General features: G+C 36.6%; 1 protein-coding gene across 6 annotated transcripts in view; it reads right to left on the reverse strand.

The window, feature by feature from the left end:
• The window catches only part of CDK17 (cyclin dependent kinase 17), a 97,885-nt gene that overhangs the window by 42,125 nt on the left and 35,457 nt on the right, over window positions 1-20,303 (reverse strand). For 3 of the 6 annotated variants that reach the window (XM_076335035.1, XM_076335064.1, XM_076335054.1), the window contains exons 2-4: window positions 15,490-15,638; window positions 10,858-10,896; window positions 884-1,048 (exon numbers count right to left, since the gene is read on the reverse strand). In XM_076335035.1, the coding sequence (XP_076191150.1) occupies window positions 884-1,048; window positions 10,858-10,896; window positions 15,490-15,607 (322 nt within the window). In that variant the 5' untranslated portion in view covers window positions 15,608-15,638. Of the gene's footprint in view, window positions 1-883; window positions 1,049-10,857; window positions 10,897-15,489; window positions 15,639-20,073; window positions 20,145-20,303 lie in introns of all 6 variants that reach the window. The other 3 variants (XM_076335044.1, XM_076335073.1, XM_076335083.1) reach the window with 3 other exon arrangements.

Raw genomic sequence — 20,303 nt, forward strand, 5'->3', positions numbered from 1 at the left:
GCTAAAGGCCATTCAAGAGGACAGAATTCTTTTTTCAGTTTGAATGGTAGCACAAATGGTAAAAAGGCAAGGTTTTGAACATGATGAGTGATATTACAGCAGAGGGGGATAGAAATGGTTTGACTACTATCTTGAAGACTCATAACTTAATCTTGAAGGAGATCAGTTTACCACACACTTCTAAAGGAGGGCAGAAGATTGAAAAATTCATAAAATTCTAATTAAACAGTGACTTGCTCTCATTTTCTAGTATCAATTAATTAAGCATAATTTAAAATAACATAAAAGCAGGGTAAAACATTAATGGTGACTGGAGGCAGCAACATGACAAATTACTTGAAGGAGAAGAAAAAAAAATTTCGTAACTTATTTGCCCCACAGAACCACAGATATAGCTTGTAACCGCAACAAAAAAGACAATTACAGTCAAGTGGCCTCAATTTATCACTGAAAAAAGCAATTTTTTTCTTATAATAATGAAAAGTCTAAGTAATACACCAGTTCTTTTTAAATTCCACATATGGGATGATCCTCTATTTTTATCTATTTTTATCACACTCAATTTATTGTAGTTCTCACCAATGCTTAACTGAGATGGACCCAGAGGTTTCTTGCAAAGTATTAAGAAAGAGTATTTTGTAACTTTGCAACTTGTCAAAAATTCATGGGTGACTTCAGTATGTCTTGTAATTGCTTTCTTCCTGAAAATCTTAAGAGACATTCAGTACCTTAAAAACAAGTTTCTCTAACAACCCTAGAAAAAGACTACTACATTCCCAAAGATTTATTAAAGCATTAGAATAACCGTATCTCTTGCTAAGAATCAATACAGACATTATTCTTCACAGAAAAATGAACTTAAACAAACAATGTAGTAAATTACCTAATCTGCTCCCATTTCTGGGCATTGCCATGAAAGAGCCGAGGCTGCCCCCTATGACGCTATGTGGTCTCCGTAAAGGGGGCTTCTTGAAAGATCCTGTGTATTGGTGGAGAAATGAGTGCATGCTGTGAGACGTTGGAGGCCTGCCATTCTTCACAATAGGCTCTACAATTCACAAGGATCAAAATATTCATTCCCACAAGCAAGTAGGAGTGTCGGGAACATGCCAGAAGAAAAAAAAAAAAGAAAAAAGAAAAAAACAGTTACTAGACAGGAAATCACCACTCTGGTAAGAGTCTCTTTCATACTAACAGCAGACCATCATACTATTGCCATTTCTCTATTAACAAATTAATACAAAACATGGCATTAAATATTACCCAAATTTCACTTTATTAAATTCTGTCACTCTGCTGCTGGATCAGTAAATGACCTGAATATTCAGTCTAAAAACGTGAACAAAACCAGAAAGTAGCTTTTAATATCAGTATATTTTTTTTCTTCTGAATTAACAATCTGTCTTATTGCACAATGTTTCATCTCTACTGTAATTTAAACAGACCAGCTGTTAGATCAACTCACATGATGAGCAAATCCCTCCCAAAATTCTTAAGGGTCATTAATAGTGAGGCCTCACTACTGGAAGTCTTTAGAAGGAAATGTACCTGTCTATACCCACCAGAGCTGTCATGCCATAATTAAGGTTATTAACTTAAAGGATATCAGAATAATTAAGTATTCAATGAGTTATTTTGGCTTTCTACTGGACTGTGTCTCAAACAGTTCATTGTACTTAGACTCAAAACCAGGATTATAATTTTTTTACTTACTATTATTGATAAGCACTTTCTAAAAAAGATCAAACATTAGAAATTTTAAAATCTGATATGCAAATGTGCATAGAAATTAAGCATGTGTGTTCTCTCAGCAACCTGACTCTGCACACACGGACTAGCACTCAAGGATTGCCGTGGTACTGGAAGCGGTCTAACTCTAAACGCACAGAGGCTTTTTTACCCCAACAAGAAGCAGAACAGAAGTCAGCTTGCATTGCTTGTCACAAAACTGGACTTATCAGAACCACTGGTTAAGTCATCCATACAAGAAATTAAAGAAGAAATACTGTCACTACAGAAAACATACCCAGAGGTGAGAGTCACCCGGCAGCTACATACAAGCACTCTCCCCATACTAGGAAAAAGACCAGAACACGTGCCCAAAGAACACTTTAGATTCAAGTAATTTTAGTTTTCCATCCTTTGATTCTTATTCCCATTACAGATATGTGTCGTTTGGTATTATTCGGAAGACAGAAAAGGCAGCAGCCACGCATTGAGCAACCGCAGCGCGAGTGCTGCTGGATGGAGAGTGGCACCTCCCAAAGCGTTTCTGGAGCCACTGGTCCCAGGGTGTAACGCAGCCGGGATCTGCTCAGAGCTTCACTCACGCCTACTGGGACAGGGAGCAGTCTGGGATGCTATTTCATCACCCTGACTTATATTCTCACATGCAGGGCCCCCAAAATCTTGCTTTCCCTTCCAAAATAAGATAAGAATAATATTGCTAGGAGAACCTATTTTATGGAAAGCAGAATTTCAATGGTGAAGGAAAACAACAGCAACAAATACCTAATAACCTAAGGAAAACAGGATCCTGAAGAGAACCCTCTCCCTTCCCACACATACCAAAACCTTTTGGATATATTATGATTGGTCTGAAGCAAAGAAACAGAAGTACACAGATAGAAATACCCAAGGACAGGCCAGTGACTTTAAAAAATAATTATGCAAGGAATTTTTGCATATAAACAGGAATAATACAGTAAGACCAAAAAAATCACTTTAACTCAGCTGCTGCAGGAAAAAAATACAAGCCAAAAAAAAAAAGCTTCAGACAGAAAACAGAATGTGAAAGGACACACCAGCACTGTTATGAACCTGCCCGCATCTTTCAATTAGCGTCCTTCATAAACACAGCTTCAAAGTGGGTGAACGTGAGGAAAAATAGACCACACGTCCATGTGTTTGTTGATGAAGTAGATCAATGTCTTCACCTTCAAAACTCTGCACACCTCTGCCGCTAATCCTTATTTCTGTTTCTAATACATTGCATCATCCCTTCTAATTTAAGAGTGGCATCAGCTTCCTTGTTGTGTGCCTTCAACAGATTTCTCCTAGGGTAGCAGGCAGCAAATTCCTCATCAATTTTTGAATAGAATCTATTACCACTTCCACGTGACAGGAAACATAGGTTCACATACAGCACAACTACTGCTTTTACTTTTTGTATATTAAAATTTGCTTTCTGCTTTCCAATTTTCTTACTAATCTTTGGTTTGAATTTGATCTAGTTTCTAGACTAAAAACCTCGCACTGAGTTTATGCACAGTGCTGAACCAATGAATGGTGACACTGAAAATCCAAATACCTGATGAGTACATAGTTTGTTCTGTTGAGACAGTCATCACCAGTTATAACTATAATGCTTAGTGGGATTTAGTGGCTAGTTTGCGTAATTTTAAAGTTACTACTTCATTTGTATTCCTTATATAAGCAATAAATAATACGTATTAAGCATGTAATTCTACTTAATTTTAATTGTTTCTAAAACTAAATTTTTATGAAAAAAGAGAGCCAAATCAAGAGATATTTTTTCTGGGAAACTCTTGGAAATAAAACTCTCCTCCCTTTGACCAAGATCTACTACATCAAGCAAAGCAAAAGTCTCCCAGGTTTTTGTTTTGTTTTGTTTTAAAGCCCTAATAATAAACCTAGGAAGAAAGTTCTCGGATTTTTTTTTTTGTTATTATCGAAATGTACTGCTAAAAATCACTCAAATATTTCTTAGCTCTGCCACTACTGTCAATAGCCTTACACTTCGGAGGGTAACCCTGAGCAAAGTGCTGAGACAGACTGATACTTGGTAACTGAAAATCTATCTTCCATGGCAAGATTATTGTCTCACACACAAAAATGCAAACTGTGCATCAAAGCAAACATTACTTTTCTCATCCTAATGAGAAACTGAAGATGCCAGGATACATCTCAACAAAGACTGGAGAAGCACCAAAGGCAGCACAGGAAAGGGGCAGGGCCGTACGGCTGGAAGCAAAACTCTGCTTGTAAGTGTGACAGCACATTGCCTCAGCCATCCTGGCCACCCATACCCACCTCTGTACGTTCGCAGTTGCTGAGGATTCCAGTAGCATTAACAACACTGGAGCGTACGCACACGTGGACTATAGCTGCATTCACAGAGCAGAGTTGATAATTTCCCTTGTATGTTATGGCTTTTGTCTACTCATGCTAAAATCAATCTATCTCCATGAACTGTGTAGCACGTAAAAAAGGCCAAAGTTTATAAATACACTGAATGACTAAGAAGACATTGAGTTTTATGTTCATTACTAATGTGACAGTGTGATGAACAGAAATGATTATTTAAAAAATTTGTTTTCCCCATGGCACTGGTCTATTTGCACATATTTTACAGTTTAAAACAAAATTCCTAAAATATCTTAGCATATAAAATTTCAGCTCAATTTTAAGGATAAACACAGATAAAATCAGTAAGCAAACAGCAAACGTATATAAAAATGAAAGACAAATGGTTAATATAAGAAGGTCCAATTATACAGAAATAACTTTTGCCATCATAGGCAACTATTACCTTCCTGCACTGTCCCAAGTACTGTTCTAAATTATGGAGCCCATTATAAAATTTAGCAACAATAATTTAGGTCATGTAGTAGGACAGGCATAACTACCGACAGACAATGAAACAAAGGTTACAAAAACTCTCAGATTACCAGTACACTTGTGACTAAGAGAAGTATTAATAGTACTTGATTACGAGTGTTTTTTAAAATCATAGTACACATTAATTTACAAAAAGGAAGGATCATATGGCATTCTCTTTTTACAATGGTGTAACATACAGACTTATGGTCTCGAAAAGTATTTTTGTATATACATGTAAGTTTGCATAGTTGTATGCAAGAAACTTTTAAAGAAATGTTCACATGAATTCTGCATTGTGCTGCCTCCTCCCTGCGACCGTGACAATAACAGCTAACAGCTGGAATAAATATTGAAAATGATCAAGCAAACTCTTGCTGGAAATTAATTTACAAGACTGTTTATTTTTGTGCATTTATGAGATACAAGATTTAAAGAAAGTGCTTTTGAAAAAAGTATTTAATTCCTTCAGTCCAAAGATTCCTAAGTACTTCTTCCAAAGTTACAATTTAATTTCATTCATGTAAAAAATTCATTTTTTTGCAGGACTATTAATACGTTGAATCACTACATTTAAAGGGTAATGCTGCAGTTTTTAAGGTGTGGATTTAGTGCAACTACCTGGTCTTGAGTAAGATGAGTCAAAACTGTAAAAGTTAAATGCCTTTACCATATACATCTATAAACTGCTTCTTATAATTTTCTCTCTATGATTATAGGTTTGGTTTGTCTTTAAAAAAATGTTTCCCTATATAAAACTCACTAACATTCCTTATGTTAGTGTCACTGTACTTGGTACTCAGTAACCACTCAAAGGCTTAGCTGACATGATGGAGGTGCTTCCGGTAGCACAGTAAGTATTTTCATGGTGTATTGGCTTAATATTCAGCCACAGCCAAAATGAATGATAGAAATTAAGAGGGGAGTAGAAAAACACCAGAAAATCATTATGCCACTGTGCAAGTGTATGGATCTACTGCATTTCGACTATCACGCACAGTTCTGGTCTTCCTCTCTCAAACAGACTAAAACTGCAGAAGATATGATACAACCCACAGACTTGTAGGAGGGCTGAAGAGGGCACCTAGGAATCAGCTGCATCCACCAGCTCCTCCAGCACAAGAGTGAGGGTCACTGAAAAAGCCAGCTGTGGCAGGTTGCATATGGTGCACAGAAGCGGTTCTTCACACCGTGCAGTCTGTGGAAACTCTCCACCACAGGATGTTACGACTATCAGAAGCTTACAAGACTCAAGGGGAGACTGAACAAGAAATCTGCTCAGGGTTACTAACTGCACAGAGACTTGCCTAGTTCAGGAAGTCTCTGAACTAGAAACCGGTAGAGTACACTGGGGAAATGCTGTTATATTTTGGGCTCTAATCTTAGACTTGCCCTTAATTGTCATCCTCAGAGACTGGAGAACAGCCAGGCAGATCTCCAGCCATCCTTACGGCGCAAGACTTCTGCAGCACCTGGGCAGTTTGCTTGTCTTGGCTCCTGCTGGCACAACCATTCCAGCAAGGGCCTTATTAATTATTTATCTCCAGCTCTCTTTCCTCACTCTGCTCTATAATCTGTAATTCCAAACTGATAAAATTGGTAAATATGGAAAGCGAGCTGAAAGACAGACTTCTCAGTGGGTTTTTTTTTTCATTGCATTTGGTCAGTTGTTCTATTATTTTCTTATTTTGGCTACAAAACACTTCATCTGTCACTCATCTTTGAAGGAATGTCAGCTCAATTCTTAAATTTCTTATGAAACCTACTAAGCTATCATGCAAATCTAGTCTTTAAATGTGAAAAAAGTTAATGGAAACATTCTGAGTGAGAATATTAAGAAATATTATACTGGCGTACAGGATGAACGCATGGGTTTCTTTTCAATGCTCCTGAACACTTCTTGAAATACGAATGTGTCCTGCTATTTTTTTTTTAATTTTTTATATATATATATATATACATACACATACACACAAACACACACACTTTTTTTTTAATGCCACATCCGTGTTGCTAAATGTGCCTCTTCAGCAAGGTTTAAAATTGGTCAATGCATGGTGACTGCACTGTTGTCTTACTTGATTTTCACGTTTGGCAAATGCTGAGCTGCTGGTTTACTTCATTTGGATCATCTTCATGTATTTCTTGCATCTTATCATTCAAACTTCCGTTATTATTGGCATAATGCAAAATAACTTCATCAGCACCATTCAAAGAAAATACTGTTTAAAATACAACCAGTCTGGCTTACTAATGTTGTAAGAGATGCTAGACCATGTTGCTGATCTGTTTTAGAATACACACATATATTTTAAGAAAATACAGTACCCAGTAAGGTACCACTGCTTTGCTAAGTTTGAAATAATGCCAGCACCAATGCTAACAAACATACAAGAACAGAAAATAACTCAAATGAGCCGCCGAAATCCTTCAATTGTGAAGTGACAGAAATTTATGCTTGAACATAAGTGGAACTGATTTTTTTATTTCATAATTATGAGAACTGCCAGAGTCGAGTAGAACAATAGTGTATATAACTAAGAAGCTTGTCCGAGGAAGTAGTTAAAACCAACTATTTTATGAGATTATAAAGATGTCTCCTCTTTTTCCTTTAACTGCAGTTTAAATTAACCACAAACCCTGACCTGAAATTACTCCCAAGTTAAGCAATTTTTCAATAAATCCCCAATGTTTCTTTTCCTTGTCCAGCTGTCTTAACAAAGAGCCACACTACCGCTTTCTTTCCTGTGGTGGATTTACTTAACTGGATTTACTTAGTCTGAGCTCCAGAGAGCCTGCAGAATTGTCTGGCATTTCTATACAAGGCCTCAGCAACTGACATACTGTCACACATCAGTCAGCTGGTGGATTAAAGAAAGAAAGTGTTTTCATTAGGAATGTAAATGCATTTTAAAACACATTTTGTGAATATCTAATACCACATATTCAACTACCTCTTCTTCTTTTTTTATGTCCCATGAGTATCTCTATTATGTGACAAAAAGACCAAGCTGGCTTTCAGATTTCACTGCCTAAATTTTGGAATGTATTTGCTTCAGCTAGGTTTAATAAAGAATCAAAATCACCTGTCATACATTGTGACATTTTCCCTTAAATCAAGCATCTCTGATAGAGCTGAATAAGCCTGCAAGAAAATGTATCATTCAGTAACCACTATCCATTCTGGACATGGAAACCATATAAATACATAAATATATATTTTAATTTCACACAAATACAGTACACAAGAGGAGTTTTTTCCTAATCAAAATAAGACAGATATTGGAGACCTAGCATTTATGATCTCTGATTTTGGTATATAATGGGGATTGAACCCAGGCATGCTCCATATTCTAAGTAAGGATGAACTTTCGTGCGACAGCAAGCCTGCCACAATTCAGTGCTGCTACCAAAAAGGTGGCTCAAGGTCCTCCCCCAGCAAAAAAGAAGTGTAATTTTGATTTAGGTTTTTGAACCAGATCATCACAGGGCACGCAGAGTGCGGTTGCTGACAGAAGGGTGGAGGCAGAACCTCACTCACCACTTCTAGCTGCAGCTTGACTTCGGACCAGCTGAACTGTAAGAAAATCTCACTAAACACCCTGAGAATCAGCTACTGGTTTTTATAGGACAGGACTCTCTACGCAGTTTCTTTTCCACCCACCTTGACCTCACCCTTGCTCCAGAAAACTTCCAAGGTTGGTTGTTTTTTTTTTCTTTTCCGTTTTGATAGAGAATGGGGAAGTGTCAAAACCCTACATACGTGAAACTAAATATTCACTCTCTAAACAGCCCTGCATTCATGAAGCTTGCAATCCATCATGATAACCTTTTAAAATTATTTATATCTACTGTCTCAAATGCTACTGTTGTATAGCTTAATCATATTTTGGCATCATCTACTACACATTCATTTAACTAATCTGAATGTATGCTCTATTAGATTACTAAATTTTTACATGTCTATTGGCAATGAAGACTGATTTTATTTTTTTTTTGGACTTGCAATACAAAATATTTTCAACAAAGTGCTTTCCTGAAGAAGCTGTTGTCAAGAAGCCCTTTATTTCTCCAGAAGTCCTAGAATGAAAACAGGTGAATTTCTGACATCTTAAGAGCTGGTATGCTGCATTGTACAATATTTAATTACACTGCTGTAAGGCTGTCAGACCCACTCAGTAAAATTAGTTGATTGCAGGTGCTGGCTCCCATAGAAGAAATATTTAAATAACCCGAAGCAGCTATACATTTGCTATATCTGTACTCTCAGGGAGCTACATGAGGAACACTGTATAAAATACTGTATACCTATACATTATTTTATGGGATTGTTTCCTGGGACTCCATTATGTGATAGCTAGGAAAACATTAAGTCACTCTAAAAATAGAGCAACCACTCAAAACCACTTAAAACTGTATTTATTCATTAAATAATAAGATGAATCCTTCAAACTATTGACTATTACAATATTAAAAACTTAGCAGAATCTCAAGGGATTCCCCCCATTGATCAAAATTAATCCATTTGAGTACAGCACTCATGTCCAGAGCAAATGTTCTTCACTTGGAAGACACAAGGCAAAAAATATTGGTAGCACGTTTGAAGAAATGTACCAACAGAAACCTGAAGAAACTCAGTTTCTCCCAGAAATTAAGTACCTCAATGATTAAAATGGCACTGTAATGTCCTGTAAACTTTTTTTTGTAATTTGGGATGGAAAGGACAGAAATTTTTCCAAGGAATCTGTTTAAACTACAGAAACAAGAGATAATACACAAGGCAAAAAATGAGATCGACATCTCAAAAACACTACAAAAAGCCTTTCAAAGTGGACTTCACATACAGTAAGTTTTTGCCTTCAGCCTAGGTACCAAGACAAAGAAGATCACAATCAAATGAAAAATATTCAAAGCCGAAAATCTGCCCTTGAGATTTATATATTTCATACTGTTTAAAAGATAATTCTCAAGACAGTACTTTTGTTCATCAGAACACGTATTGGAACATAAGCATGGTAGTCCTGTACCTCCTATCATATATGCATGACACACCACCAGTTACTAATCTTCCTTTTAAAAAGCGTAACTCCAGAAGGCATCGCACTACACCAAATCCTTCAGAACACTGTTTCAGGTACAATTTAAATCAACATGAGTCAGCATCGTAGCCAAGATACAAGTATCCCAGGCCTGCATCCTTGCATCACCACACACAACTACCCTGTAACTCCCGATGCAAACGTCTGTGAGGCCACACTGACAACTGAATCAGGAAACAAAGAATCTGCTCCTTTTTGCCTTACTTTCAGAAATAACAGTGTCGGCTAGTTATGCCTAGTTGACTTTTCTGTGCTTAACAAGTCCATCTGAATGCCATTTGAGAACAAATCTCTACATATCCATCAGTGAGCCTACGCTAGCAGAAATTTGGTGTATTTACAGAGTCCACTTCTGCATCTAAGCACCATGTTCTCCTGCCAAATCTGCGTTCTGCTAGTGAAGGAAAACACTTATGAGTGAACAACCCCCCCCAGACTACAGGTCTCTGCAGCATGCTTTCAGGCACCGAATTTTCATGCTCATTTCACATTATAAGCACTTCCACACATGAATAGAGCCTCCAGGTTTTGTGGGAAGAAGCAAATTAAAACAGAAGGGAAGAAAGAACACTATGTTGTGCAGCGTATGTGGGATGGAGAAACCATACTGAATAGTAATAACAAAAACTGATGTATGCCACAGCACAGAGGGTACATACAGACTATAATAAAAACACTGTCAGTATGGTGTAAGGGACAGTACAAGGTTCAGTATTTAGCTGTGACAACTGCCAGTTATTTGCAGTAATCTGTAGCTCTAGAATGAGTTCTATCACTTCTGGGGATTTCTTCCCCCTACCCCCCGATATTTTTATATTGATACTTTCCTCCATTATCTACAGAGAAATTGTGTTGATTTATTACCAGTAAGTATTTCTGTGCTCATGTTTTCAATTCAAGAGCATTGTCTTGAAAATATGTTGCAACACACTGTTTTCCTTCCATACTCAAGGAATCACACATAGCAGATGGAATGGGAGTTTCTCAGCTGTACTGAAGATGATATGAAATGACTACAACTATAAAGGCATTTGGATGTTCTGAGACAGTATTGCAATGTGTCAATTTTTACAAACATTCATTCCTCTTACCAGAGTAGTAACTAGTCATTAAGGCCTTAAACCTAAAAAACACTTACGCACTTTACTGTAGCTGATCCTTCCATTATTACTCACACCTGTAAAATTACAAAAAAATTATGCAAGTGTTTGTGAGACTGGATCCTATGATCACATCACTGAGCTAAAACAGACCAAATGGAGATAAATATTATTCCAGAAATTCATGAAGCCATTTCTATCAGAACCTTACTTGGTTTGGTTTAGTATGTATGTGCGTATATATCTATATCTAAAAATAAAAACTAGCAATATAGAATGGCTTTCCAAGTTACTTATATATTAATGCAAGAGCTGTAGATGTATTTTTGAACATATCTTGTAATTATTCTTAAAAGCATGCCTGGAGCTTGTGATAACGTATTTTAAAATATTAGACAATACGGCCACATTTTTTGCTTTCATTAGAGAGCATATTCATATGTATTTAAAGTATTTGCATAAATTTTACAGTTAATTGGGCTTTAAATATGCATGATTTGGATGTTACTTCTAGCCAGATTACTTCTAGCCAGATTTCATTAGTATGTCATTGGCAAGGAAAAATTTCAGGAGCAAATTTAGTTGTCAACTGCTACAAATTACCATTTAGTATTTTTAATATTAATCTGAATACATATATTAAGGTAGAACCTAGAGTTAAAAAAGCAAGCTGGCACATTGTTAGTGTGCTTGAATCAAGACAGAATGAAAAATAAACAACAAATCCAAGCAACTGGTCTTATATGTTGAAACAGAGACCATGAAAAGCTTCTGTACTTAGATAAAAGAATAGCCCAAAGTATACTTCATACAGTCCACAGTTCATAAGGCTTCAGATGTATATTAGGCATTTTACTGGTCCCTCTATTTTTATGGTTTATGCATCTGATTTTGTGATGCTTCCTCACCTAGAAGCCAATTATGATGAACATAATTTGTAAAGCAGATTTAATTATATGTAGGTTTCTGGTTACTAAATAATTTGGTGTTCCAAAAAAACCCAAAACCAAAAGCAAAATTGATGGTTACTCTACATTCAGTGCAATAGCTCTGTGCTACTGCATCGAACAATATGGGTTGATCACTGCTAATCTCATTTTGCTGCTGATGGATGAGTGCTGCACACTGAGATTGTACTGACATCACGCAATGAAGGAGGCTGTGGATGAAATGAGATTGCATACAAAAGGTTAGCTGATTCAGTGGTATCAATGCGCTGTGAAGAAATTAAAAGTTACGTATCTATTTTTATGTCTGTGAACTGCGAATGGGACAATTTGTTCTGCATTAGGAGTACTGTTCTTTAAAAGTAAATCTTCAAACAACCCACTCAAAGCTGGAGCTAATGACAAAGTGGGTCTCTGGATTGGAGCAGCAGTTATCTGAAATCAGAGGCAATTGTTCTGGGAGAGGAAACATTTGCCAGGGGGGCAAACAAGACAGGTTATTGCAAAAGGGTGACCATGAGGAAAGGTCCCTAGTACTACATGCATGTAAGCTACATCTGGAATTGCAGTGCTAAACTGGAACTTTATTATGAAGATTTTACAGGATATGTATGTGAAAATCAGATAGAGATGAGTGTGGATCCTACGTCCTGTGGTTTTCTATGGACATAGCCTCTCCAGCCTCTAAGATCCAGTAACACAGCCGTTTTCCAGGGAGGAAAAAAGCTAGCGTGTATAAAGTTATACCCTTCATGGCCATCAGAATGGAATGACAGGTGACAAGACGGGTGATTTGCTAGGAAGAAAAAAATAAAACAAAAAAAAAATGGACAACAACAATGGAAGAAAATTCTGTTGTAAAGGCCTTCAGTGTTCAGGGTCTATCCTTGCCTTCTGGCATGAGAACAGTTGCAATGTCCTTCAACTCTCATTTCTCAAGTTCATGATGTAATAACGGTGGAAAATAAACCACATATGAAGAATCGCTTTTTGAAGACTATTTGTATCTCTGACGTTGATTCTCTGTAGATCAAGATATTGGCTTGCCTTTGATTTACTAGACTGTGCTTTTTAAGTTCCTTTAAGAACAGATCCAAAGCCTGCAAACTGGGCACATTTGTGTTTCTCTGTTCCACAGGGTAAAGGAGCTGTTTATTCTTCTTAAAAGCAAAACTAGGGAGATGGTTACTCCTGCCTTCTGAGATCAGCACCATCACAGTAAAAGATGCACTTTCAGGATCTTAACGCAGCTATCACTTAATAAACTATTCTTCAAGAGACGACATCCTCTCATGTATCCCAGCTGGATATTTACAGTTAGTACAGGCTTCTTAGCACTCTGATTTTATAAGATGACAAGGCAAACCTTTCTCATTTAAGCACTCCTCTGTAAGTAATTTTTCAAAGTAATGTCCACTGAAGGATTTTTTCCAGGCTATGTTCTCTACCAAATGTGTCTTTCACCAGAAGAGAGAACTCGTTTCCTTACTGGTTTTTCCACAATTGTTGTTGCCCGAACCCCGATTCCTACAGTCTGTCTGAAAACTACTCCTTCCAAAACATCGTGATCTATGGGAAAGTTAGAGCTTCCTTTAGAAAAGCAGGACTAGCTGGTGTAGCAAGCATTTTTCCAACCCTACTTTCTAAGAAAAGTAGGGTTGGAAAGGAAAGGAAAAACAAAGGAAAACAAAAATCCACAAAGCGGTATCCTGTTCATCTCTGCAAGATCAAAGATAGGACAGATACTAACACCTGCATTCTAGAAGTAACAGAAAAAGGAAGCACATATCAGTAAAACTTTTTTAAATTACATAAAATGATGAGTTAAAGATTACGCATAGCAACAGTACAGTTCATATTTATTATTCTTCCTCTTTCAAGAGGATCAACAACACTTCAGTGTATCCAAAGATACTCTACTAAGGCATTAACAACATTTTGCAGTTGTAAGCATAACGTATTGTATCACACAATATTAGCATATAAGCTTCCTTTTGGCCAATGAAATAATGTGGAAAGCAAAATAAAAGGAGCACTAAAAGCTAAATAATGATTTTGTAATTAGAAACATTTTCTTGAATTGTATTTTTATCACTTTAAATATCTACTGAGAAGTTAAGTTTGTCAAAGTTTGGCGACAAGCATGCAGAAGACATCTAAGTATTGCTGTTTTGAGATAATTCTCAGATAAATATTATAAACCTCAAATAGATTCATACATGGTTTAAGATGGAGTAAGCTCATGCTTCTGTAAACAAGTTATTGTGTCCTCTGTCCCTTGAGCTGGCACCCAGAACACGGTCCAGTTTAGAGTAAAATCTTTTTATTCTTCCTGGATCCAGTTTTCAACTGAATCAATTCAGCAACCCAGTTCACTACACTCACTGATGCTGGTGACAATTTTTCACGCTCATTTCCCAGCATGAAAGTAATATTCTTAGTACTTATTTGCATAATGACATCAATCTGTCAGAAGTATATACAGGTCTGAACAAAATATGCATCAGTAACAAAGGCTAATGCAAGTGAAACCATGTGGGACAACTGCTCAGTGTCTCAGAAAGTACTTAGCAGATATCTGTACAAAAATACTACAATTACTGTTTCAGAGTAGACCTGTTGTATCAACACATAAAAAGTTGTAATAACATCATTTTCCAAACTATTGGGTATGGCCCATGATGAAGACAGGACATTAGCAATGAATATACCAGGGATTAAGGGTAAAAATGAAAAATATTAATAGCTTTGTTTTGCCAAAGGTAAATTCAGCTTTCAAAAGCTTGGTATGCAACAGATCTTGAATGTGGTTTTAAAAGTCTACAGGGCAAATTCCATTGCCTCTACTTCTGCTCAAATTTCCCAGCCCTGTCAGTTTTCAATGGGAAAATTCAGAATCATTTATTGGTGTGAAGTGGGGGGGGGAATAAATTTCAGATCACGTGATAGTTGAGAAAATCTTAGATGTCAGCAGAGCAAGAAATAACACTAATAAGCATAGAAGATGAAATATGATTTAAATGCTACAGCCCAGGAAACAGAACAAAGCAACAAAATCTCTTCCAGTCATCATTACTGCAGATTGCATTCAAAAGCAGTATCATCATTAATGTGGACTTTATAGCAGGCAGTACATCTATGGGATCAGCCAAAGACTTGCGTAAGAATACACAGACAAGCTGGTTATCCTGAATGTTTCTAGTCGCCTTCGTATTGCTGAAGAGAAGTACAATTCAGAGACATGAAGAGGTGACAGAATTCTCAGGCTAGTGCACTGCATCACCAATGATAAGGTAAACAGTTTTATTTATAATACTTAAGCAATTACTATCAATCATATTACCAAATAATGATTTTTGAGAAAAAACTGAATTTGAAGCCGTATGAAGTTGATGCGAGACCCACTAAATTCATACAATAATGGGTTTGTTTACTGAAAGAGCATCTATGATCCTTGCTGCACACCACAGTAAAGTATCAATTCAGGTAGCTTTTGATAAATAGCTGCATAACAGTTCAATATCAAAGCAAACCAAACCAATATGTGACAACATATCAACCTGTTAAAAGAACTAGGGTAGTCTAAATGTAAGATAAATCAAAAGAACAGGTTAGTGAGGAAGTCCATGCAATTGTGAAAACTGAAACAAAACCCAACAACACTCACTTGAGTGGGGCCTGATAAAATTCTTACATTTTCTGGAAACAGAAAGATATGCTTACCGTTATCTTTGCTGCTGTTTTCTTCAATTGTCATTTGTTCTGCTAGCTCAGACAGTGATTCATCAATGGTCTGGCTTCCACGCAAGGTTAAGGAAAGTCTCCTCTTAAACTTTTTCATTCTATCAATATTAAATCTGGCTTAAGGAAGCCTGAAAAAAAAGATTAAAAAGCAAGAAGTGAGAAAAAATTAGTTCATCAGAAAACGAAATTTGATTACCTCACATAAAAACGCATGAAGGCTTACAGAAAATTGAGTCAATATACAAGTTATCCTTAAAACAATACCCTTAAAGAAAGATTACTCTACTGGACTGAAGAAGAATGTCTTGAGAGGTAGGTGCCCATACGTTTTTGCAATTTTTATTTCTGTTAGGGAAAATGAGAATCTTTGTTTTTTAAAAAAACAAAACAACTAATTTGATCACTAATTTTAAAATCCAATAATAAAACAGACATCTGAAAACTTATTGAGTGCACACTCTGCTGCCTCCTCCACAGCCTCTTTTACCAAACCTGCTGAGGAGGAGGAGGCTGGAACCTTCGCTATCTTTCAGCCCGTTTGTTTACAGATGAGAAGTTACTGAACTTCTCTATATTTTATCCTTTTCACAAAAGGAGGAAGGGGACAACACCAAAAGCCTTAAACACAAAAGCAATTCTCAAACCCGATCCCACCTAGGGAAATAGATAGCCAGGGCCTGATAACAACGGCTAGAATGGACGTTTCTCTACAGTCAGGCAATAAGACTAAACTGGGAACAAAGCAGGAGGCACTTTCACCGTGGAAAGTGATAAGCAAACAAGCAATAATAACAAAGGCCCAGGCCAATAAACATGTTGCCTCAAGTCTAAGCTGGTAAGTGTGCCGTATGTTTGCCCTTACACAACAAGAAGCACAATTCTGTCCTTCGTTAATCTGTATGGACAATTCACCCTAGATGTTATTTCACAGTAACTTGTTCATCTGCTCATAGCCCCCAGGAGTCACATAGGCAGTGTTAAACACAACCACAGCATACTTTTAAGTCTGAGCTGCTCATATTTTTTTTCCTGCATCACCCTCTTTGCGCTCCAAAACGCATAATTCACATACAAAACTAAAAAAATCAATTTTTCCTCGATGTCCTCCTTTAAACAGAGAAATGCAAGAAGTAGTATGCTAAAGATCAGCATTTAATAACAAACTGTGAATATGGCTGCTTTTATATTGGCATCATCCCTTTAAGCATACACACTTCAACTGCGTAGCTTACCCTTTGTTTATGCTACATAATAAGAAGGAGAACAAATTGGTGGAACAAGTTGGAAGTGTCTGTTGGTAGCAGGAGATTGCATACATAGACTAAACCATCACAGGACTAGATTGCACAGGACAGTAAGTAACACATAAGGATGGATAAAAGCAGACTTTTGGGATCTGAGTCCCAAAGTCTCAAATGAACAGTATAATCACTGGCAAAGCAGCAGCTGCATCCAAGGCGAAAGAGGTGGATTACAAAATAGGGTAACATCTCAGACAATCACAGCTACTATAAGCAGAAATAGTCAGGCACCAGGTACAGATATGTAGGAAATAAAAATGTAACTGCTGGAGATACAGTTAAGCCAGCAGTTTCTAAACTGCCCTTTTAATGTGTTGCTGTATGTGTGATAAAGCCACACCTTAGTATGAATAATTTTGCGCTCTCCCACTCAAAAGCAGGATATTCTTATTGTTAAGAAAGTGCATTCAGAGAATGTTCCAAGGGGATCATTTAATTTTCCTGTTCAGGACCTGCTTTAAAGACCTTACTTGAAACTGCTTTATTTCTGCATTTATTTTAACTTTTCCAAAATGGTGGCCTATGTTTGTTCTTGAAACTTAGTTTTTAAAAAAAATTGGAAGGACACATTCTTTATATGTGGGTTTACTCAATTCTCCTATAGCGTTCTTTGAAACTTGTGTCTTCCTACGTGTACTATTCTCAAAAAGGATACGTGCAATTTTTAACTATGTAATGCCCTAAAGCTACCTGAGAGAACAATTTCTTTCCAATTTTCCACTTGGGCAGTAACTGAAAAAACAGATGCCTTTATATGGAAACAGGCTGTTCCTGGCTTTTGATCTTGCAAATATTTAAGCCTACACAATTTTTTAATAAAAAAGGTCTACTGCTGAAGAATATTACATATAAATTGACACATGGATTAGAAAACCCAAGAGACATTTTAAATCTCAAGCTAATATAAAAGCAAATATTTTGTTAACTATAGTTATAAAATTTCTCCTGTTAAAGGAGGGTTTCATGTAAGATTCTGAATTAAGTTCAGGGCTTGATTTTGAAAGAATTTAACAGTAAAAAGGAACCAGTAGCAGGAATCCACGTGTGAGTGAGTGCTTCCTTCTATTGAAATGGGATTCAGTTTTTTTAAAGGAAAAGATGCTCACTGATATAAAACCAAATTTTCCTCCCTTAAAGCATCAGTATTCTTGCTAATTCAGATGTGTAAAGGATGCATATATTTAAAAAAGAAAAAAAAAGGAGGAGTGACCAATATCTAGCACTTGGAAATGTCCTATCTTTTTGACTTCTTTATTCGCACTTGTGGCCAAAGTTGCAGAACCTGCTAAATCTTGGTAGTTTGAGACAAGATCTCGGTGAACAGAGGTTTGAAAATATGATCTATACAATCCAAAGCTAGCATTGGTTCTCTAAAATGACAGCAATTTCACAGAAAAGTAAATTTTAATTCAGTTTAACAAAATTGAAGGGAAATTGTCTGATATTCATTTTCACCAATTCTTAACAGATGCATACTTCTTTTTTCTATTTAACAGTAAATCTAATTTAAAACCAAAATGGAGTTACTTGATTAGTAATATACATCTAGTGGCTATGATTAGATGCAGTAAGACTCCTGATGTTCCCCCAAGTTCTTAACAATTGTGAGAAGAATACACTGTTGTTTTTACTTTTGAGTTTTAGAACAGAGCCCAGGGCTTGACTATTCTATTCTGTAAATTTATCTACTCTGAATAAGTTGTACCCAAATCAAATACTTTAGATGTCACAGCAGATAGATGCATACACTTGAATGCAACTAATGCAAATTCTGGTCTGCAGACAGAATGAGGACAAGCAATCTGATACGATACTATCTGATACAACTCAGAAAAGCTGGCAGAGACATACTTGTTCAATCCTTATACTGATATGCAATGAAAGAAGCGACAATGTATTAAAGGAACTGCTGCTTCTTACAAACGATCTCCAGTCTAACCCTGAGAAGTTGGTATTTTTGCCTTTAAAAGCAACACAAATTAATCCATGAAAATGATGCTAAAATTTACCTTTCGTACACATTTTTCTCCTTAAAACCTGCAGAAAAAGTATTTTCCAACTTTGTCATTAACTCTGTTTGCTTCAGTAGTCCTAAACTCCCGCTTTGCTCTCAATGTCATTTAAAAGCGATCTCTGTAATACAGTTCTGAAAACAAACTCCACAGTTTTTAAATCATCCAGGTAAGATCAGATTTAAACAAGTGGGTTCTGGCTCCCTTTCTCTATATATCAGACCAATCCTTCCCACAACACCTGTAGTAGAGCACTTCTCATCTAGCAAACACAGGTGTCCACAACACCCTGGCTATATAGCTGACAGACATTAAAGCATTTTGATTCCAAACTAATAACTCAGCTAGATTCTGCACTTATGTATTCACCAAAAATCAGAGGCCTTATAATGCTGATGGCTAAAATTCTCAAAAAACCCCGCCACTCCCTTCAAGCTCCCAGACCCTTGGTACCTTGAAAGTGAAAAAAGGAATGCATAAGATCTTTATACACAATTAACATATGCTGTGTGCTTAATCCTTGTAAGTTTAAACAAATTCAGCTAAAATTTTCAAAAGCAATAAAGTTATTTAATAGCCTAAATTTTAGCCCATTTATTTCAGGAGGGTCACAAATACCAAAAGCTCACTAAGATTTTGCTGATTCAAAGCCCTTTGAAGTCAAAGGGAACCTGTCCTTCAACTTCAATAAGCTTTGGATCAGACTAGTGCTGACTCTTCTGTTTCCAGAAATTACGTTGCATTAAGATGCACCTACATAGAGATTAAGCATTTTAAAATTACTTTTCCACTTAGACACACACTGAAGTTGCTATTTGACTGTTTTTACAAGCTGCTTTACAAGGTGGTAGGTGTTTTCCAAACATCTAAAGGCAGTTCTTGTTCTGAAAAACTCATTATCTGAAGATGACAGCTAAAGTGGGAGGAAAGGACAGGAACAGAAACCCTGCGTAACAGCAGCACGTGAACAACAGCGTGGACACAGCATGGCCCTTAAGGATGGGTTAACTGAAGCCACAGGCATAAGACATCAAAGAAAGCTGGTAACAGCACTCCATATGAACTCCTAGGATAGGAAGAGGTGCAAACACACATGGGACACTCAACCTGATTTCATAAAATCGCTACAACCAAATGGGTACATTTAAACAGCAGTGGGCCAAACTGTGTAAAGATGGTTAAAAAAATTGCAAAAAGGTATACTGTGGCAGAGTTTTGAAGAGATTTGAAGATTCTGTCAAGAGACTTACATTTTTTTAGGATCTAAGATGGAAAATCAAGTAAGGTATTATCGACTGAAGACTAAAAACAGTCCACACAACTAGAAAGAAGAAAAACAAGAATCATGAAATTCTCTCTCATATGGTCCTCAGCATTACAGTTGTTGATGATTCTCAAAATCCATGGTGTCATTCACTGTATCATTCAAATCTGAACAGATAATCATTTAAAGTTCCACTAGCATTTTAATTACACCTGT

The sequence above is a fragment of the Aptenodytes patagonicus genome, chromosome 1 (assembly GCF_965638725.1).
Source record: "Aptenodytes patagonicus chromosome 1, bAptPat1.pri.cur, whole genome shotgun sequence".
NCBI classification, from domain to species: Eukaryota; Metazoa; Chordata; class Aves; order Sphenisciformes; family Spheniscidae; genus Aptenodytes; species Aptenodytes patagonicus.